Genomic DNA, 6000 nt, shown 5'->3' with positions numbered 1-6000 from the left:
TCGTGAAACTGTTTTTAAACATTCCGATGGCTTCCCCATCCAAAACATCCCTCACATGGGCCGACCGCATCCACGTCGAGGTCTTTTCAATCTCGCCATTACTAGGCTGGGTAATTAATTATAGTAATGTCGGCTTAATTAGAGATTAGAGGTTTGGTATCCCTCGCACCCTGTGCGACTCTTCGAAAACGGGTAAAATGCCAAAAACGGCCTTCATTATCGTCTTCTGAACTCTGGTGCATTTAGACAAGTCTCATACCTTTCTTTTGTGATTGCCATTGAGCTCTGTGACTAGCTGCTCTTCTCCTTGCAATGGTATGCTCAATTGAGGTTGAGGATGCATTCGGGCCCTCAGTGGCCGGCTCATGTCTCGGGGGGGTTCGACTTCACTCTCCTGTTTGAAGAAAGCATTCTGACCATACCTCCTCTGGGCATTGCAGGTAAATAGGCCCAGGACTGCATATTCACTCTGATTTTGGTGTTGACAGGCTGGCTGGCTAACTGTCTAGTTACGTGGGCAATTGTCCGACTCCTCGCCCTTCGCCGTGAGCCAGCCAAAACCCGAAGATCATGGCTCGCTGTGCTGAAGCTGGTAAGTGTCCTGTCTCTCCGTCATCATCACTGTCATCCTCTCCTTCTTTTGGTGTTTCAGATAGGAAGAAACGTTGGCCTACCCTAGGTAGGCAGTTAACCACATAACTAAGGCTAAAAAACAATTACCACGTGACAGATCACCTTTGCCGTCCTCGTCACTCTCCAAACCGCGACTCTCTGCCTGTATGCGCGACATCAAGCACCTAGGACAAAACTGACGCTGGCCTGTGCTAGCTTGACGGTAGCGGGATACTGCATTCTAGCAGCAGTCTCGTATCTCGAGCATGTACGCTGCGTGCGGCCGTCAACGCTACTGAACATATATCTCGGCGTGTCAACACTCTTGGACCTGGCGAGGACGCGCACCCTTTTCTTCATCCAAGGCAGCCGCACCGTCGCGTTGGTATCCCTGACTGCTTTTATTGTCAAATCCGTAGCGTTCATTCTTGAAGTCACTGAGAAACGCCACCTCCTGCTGGCGAAGTGGAAAGATGCTTCTCCTGAAGCGACAAGCGGTGTAATCAGCCGATCACTGTTCTTATGGCTAAATCGCTTATTTATCAGCGGTTTCCGGACGTTACTAACTGTCAACACAATAACCCCTATTGATGAGGAATTGCTGGCTGCATCTGAGCCAACTGCACTTCTGGAAAAATGGAACCATGGTACGTGTTGGCTCTCTAAATTCCCCGGCTTTCATCGCTTCGTAGGAGGCTGACCTACTGTTAGTAGCGGATAAAACTAGAAGGTACGCCCTATTTTGGGTATTTTTTACCCATTATAAATGGTATATCATGGCCGGAATCTTGCCGCGATTGGCGTATACCGGCTTTACATATTCACAGCCGTTTCTTGTCCAGCGGGTCCTCGATTTTACTGCCCAGGTCCCTCATGCACAGACAATGAATATTGCCTACTCCCTAGTTGGGGGCTATGCTGTTGTTTATATCGGACTTTCAGTAAGTAGTCTCAGTGAAATCTGCCTTTCAATCACTTCGTATCCTTACACGTTAATAAAGGTAGCATACGCGGTTTATGAGCACAAAACGTACCGTTTACTCACTCTATACCGAGGCAGCCTGGTCACTTTTATATTTGACAAGGCTTTGCGCGTCAGCTCCACAAATGAGGACAGCGCGGAAGCAATCACCCTGATGAGTGCGGATATTGACCGCATCGGCTATAGCATGACACTTGTCCACGAAGTTTATGCTAGCTTCATCGAAATTGCCATCGCTCTCTGGCAGCTACACAGGCTTCTTGGAATTGCTATTGCTGCTCCCATTGGATGGATTGTCGGTATGATGACGTTGAATTTCAGAATTTTTTGAGACAAGTCTGACTATTAGTTATATAGCTTGCTTGATTATAGGAGCCCCTCTTGCAAAGGCCGCGGCCGATGCCCAAATTCCATGGCTGGAAGCGATAGAAATCCGTCTTGCTGCCACAGGAAAGTCATTGGGCTCGACAAAGGCAATCAAAATGACGGGCCTAGCCGATATCGTGTCATCTCGTATTAGAAGTTTACGGTTGGATGAGATCCGTGCCTCTCTTCGGCATCGTGTCTATAGTATACTAGTATTTGCTACAGGTGAGGGAAACAAAATGATACCCATAACAATAAACGAGAAGATATTTTGTGACTAATAATCAAAACCCCAGCATTTGCTTCTTCTGAGCTAGCTCCAGTGTGGGGTTTCACCGTCTTCATCATACTAGCAAAGAAGAAGAATAAAGGAACGTTGACTGAAGGAGTTGCTTTCGCTTCGCTCAGCCTTTTTGAACTACTCAACAATCCAATTACTACCATTATTAATGGTTTCGAGAACCTTCAAACTGTTCTCAATTGCTTTGAACGTATCCAAGATTACCTCAATTCGCAAGAACGAGAGGATTACAGGATACCGCTGCATGATTGGAGGGACTCTTCAGGCCCCGGCCTCTCTATCCCTGCTGACAACTTGAAAGATAACATCATTTTGAAGGAGATACAAGACCTGGACTTAGATACTAGTCCGTTTGTATCCATTATTGAGGGCGCGTCGGTAGGCTACACAGTGGGAGATGACTCGCTTACTCTGAAGAATCTTAACTTCCGGATTCCTCGTGGTGAGATTACCATGGTTTTCGGCGCCGTTGGGTCCGGGAAATCTACTCTTCTAAAACTTTTGCTTGGCGAAATGCCATCTGTGTCCGGGTCAATAAGAAGTAGCTTCTCTGTGGCCGCGTATTGTCCGCAATCCCCCTGGGCTACATGGGGGACTATCCAAAGCAACATTGTTGGTATGAGTGAATGGGATAAAAAGTGGTACGATACTGTTGTTTCTGCCTGCGCCCTTCTTACAGACCTTGAGGAACTACCAAACGGGGATCAAACACACATTGGCGCCCAAGGCTCGAGGCTCAGTGGTGGACAAAAAATGCGCGTGGTAAGTGGCAGATGGGTCTTCCATATTAAAACCGAACAATGCACTAAATGCTATCCCTATTTTTTCTAGTCCTTTGCTCGCGCACTTTACTCGAGGAACTCTACTATGATCCTTGATGACGTTTTGACCGGGCTTGATCGGGCTACTGAGCGGCACATGTTAGATGCAATATTCGGGCCCGACGGTCTGTTGAAGAAGCTAAACTCTACTGTTGTTCTGGCTACAAATTCTGGTAGGCCTTGTGCTCCATGCCATGGTTATTTAGAGCCCTGCTGATATTAGTGAAAGCAAACCACCTTAGTTTTGCAGACAACATTATTTTCCTCAGTGAAAATGGAGAAATTGCTAGCCAAGGTAGCCTGGAAAGCCTATCCTCCGATGAAGATATCAAGCGGCTTGCAAACCACTGTCAAACAGCCACCACATCTCGACCAGAACCAGAGCTCTCAGAAGATGTGTTGCATGAGCTTGAGATATTAGAAGATCCCGAACTTGAAACCAGCCGTATGACTGGTGACATCAAGGTATATGCTTACTATGCGAAGAACGCCGGGTGGTGGACTATTTCACTTTATCTGCTGGCGTGCTGTGCTTTCGTTGTCGGTGTCACATTTCCCTGTAAGTATTATAGACCCTGTTATTACCTCACAACCTACTAATATCTCCAGCCCTTTGGCTACAATGGTGGACCAATGCCAATGATACTAAGCCCAATGAACATATTGGGTACTGGGTTGGAGTGTATGCTGGACTTGCTCTTCTTGCAATATTCAGCGCTACACTCTCAGACAGGTGTGTGAATATAACCTCCCTAATGTGGTCCATGTAGGATTCAACTAACGCCAGCGAAGTGTTTTCAATCTCGTGGTACTCCCTAAAACCTCGCGACGGTTCCATGACGTGCTTCTAACTACTACTATGAGGTATATCTTACTTTTTATAGCCCGTGTGGAAGGTGCAGCCACTAACGTTGCATGTAGAGCTTCAACATCTTTCCTCACTTCCACCGATGTCGGAACTACCGTGAACAGGTTTAGTCAGGATCTGGAGCTTATAGACAATGACTTACCCCAGTCCATCGACCAGGCAATTTTCCAGTTTCTCTCTGCAATAGTTTCTGGCGTGTTTGTCTTTATAGGGGCAGGATATATAGCCGCGGCCGTCCCTCTGTGCATACTTGTGCTCATCGGGGTTCAATTCTATTATCTGCGAACATCCAGACAACTGCGAATCTTAGATATTGAAGCTAAGGCACCCCTTTTCTCGCAGTTTCTAGAAACCGTTGGTGGCGTTTCCTGCATTCGCGCGTATGGGTGGGCGGGGAGGTATACAGAGCGTCACTACAAGGCCTTGAATACATCTCAAAAGCCATACTACCTTCTTTGGTGCATTCAACGATGGCTAACCCTTGTCCTGGACCTGTTAAATGCCGGGCTTGCAGTTATGCTAGTCGCAATTGCGACCAATGTTCGCAGTGCTTCTACCCCCTTCCTAGGCGTGGCGTTGTTTAATATCGTTACATTCAGCTCTACCCTTCAGACGCTGGTGACAGCCTGGACCCAATTGGAAACCGCCCTTGGAGCAGTAAATCGTGTACGTTCCTACTCCAAGGATGTTAAGGATGAGAATCTTCCAAATGAAGATGGCAGTGTGCCTGATCAGTGGCCTGAGTCTGGGGCAATTGTGTTCAATAATGTATCTGCTTCGTATGACTCTCTTCTCGGCCCGGTTTTGAAGGGGGTTGATTTGTCTATCAAAGCGGGTGAGAAAGTCGCCATCTGTGGCCGGACAGGCAGGTAAGCTACTCTTCATTCGGCTGTGCTTTATCTCTTCTTAGTTGGTATGCGATTGTGCTTACGATACTATAGTGGCAAGTCTTCTCTCGTGTCATGTCTGTTAAGAATGCTAGAGATGGACTCTGGTACAATTTTAATTGATGGCATTGATATCAGTACAATCCCCCGACAGCAGGTTCGAAGTCGGGTAAATACCATTCCCCAGGAGCCATTCTTTCTATCTGGTACCGTTCGAGATAACGTTGATCCTCTACAAATTGCCGATGATGAAGCTATCATAGAATCTTTACAGGCTGTTGGTTTATGGGACTTCTTGAAAGGCCGTGGCCTTGATGAGGATATTAGCGAGGATAAATTATCCTATGGTCAGCGACAACTGTTCTGCCTCGCCCGCGCGGTAGTCAAGCAAGGAAATCTTCTCATCATGGATGAAGCCACCAGCAGTGTAGACGCTGAGACAGATAAGCTAATGGGGGATGTGATCCGTGAGAAGTTCAAGGGCATGACCATCATTGCTATCGCTCACAAACTCGACACCGTGCTTGACTATGATCGCGTGGTGTTGTTAGATAAAGGTGAGATTGTCGAGACAGGGAATCCAAGAGAACTCCTCGCAACACCTGCCTCCGCATTCCATGAGCTCTATCAGAAGTTAGCCACTGGAGGAACTGATATGGAATAATGTGATGATTCGAGGATAGTCTATCGACATGGTGAAGCAATACCAGGAGTAATACTTCTAAGCCACTATTTTAAACAGTAACTATAAGGGCCAATGGATAAACATTCTTTTTGTGACAACCATAAATTAGCGACGATTGGATTTAAATGACGGGAAATAGTAAGCATGAGAGACATAGCGGCACATATTGCTAAAAACACTGAGTTCACACTTGAAGCAACAACAAAAATAATGTATAAATGTAGTACGTCACCCAGCCCTGTCCACTTTCCATCCCCGCTACACTCCAGGGTATTCATACCCAATCAAGAGAACTTAGTGAAGGGACTAATAATAACACAACTCACGTATAGGTAGACCCGCAAGTCCGCTTTTTCCAAACATTACCCCTGAGGGATAGTATGTATAATAGTGCTCCTTGGATTACGATACACTGACTGATTCCCTAGGTCACCATCCTCATAGCAGAGTGGGAGGCCGGGGCTGCTGTGGCTCCGCT

General features: G+C 46.8%; 1 protein-coding gene across 1 annotated transcript; it reads left to right on the top strand.

Annotated features, from left to right (window-relative positions):
- Positions 1-337: 337 nt before the first annotated feature.
- MGYG_05844 (hypothetical protein) lies at positions 338-5501 on the top strand (the record flags this gene model as incomplete). Its single annotated transcript, XM_003173206.1, has 13 exons — positions 338-440; positions 510-592; positions 731-1259; positions 1324-1553; positions 1614-1893; positions 1952-2185; positions 2257-3023; positions 3093-3255; positions 3312-3641; positions 3692-3815; positions 3875-3946; positions 4004-4819; positions 4892-5501. 13 exons carry the CDS (start codon positions 338-340, stop codon positions 5499-5501), a joined length of 4341 nt encoding a protein of 1446 aa, XP_003173254.1.
- Positions 5502-6000: the final 499 nt, after the last annotated feature.

Source organism: Nannizzia gypsea, genomic scaffold, assembly GCF_000150975.2.
Source record: "Nannizzia gypsea CBS 118893 supercont1.4 genomic scaffold, whole genome shotgun sequence".
In the NCBI taxonomy this organism is placed as follows: Eukaryota; Fungi; Ascomycota; class Eurotiomycetes; order Onygenales; family Arthrodermataceae; genus Nannizzia; species Nannizzia gypsea.
The sequence above is the reverse complement of the archived record's forward strand: the minus strand, read 5'-3'. Positions and strand labels throughout refer to the sequence as shown.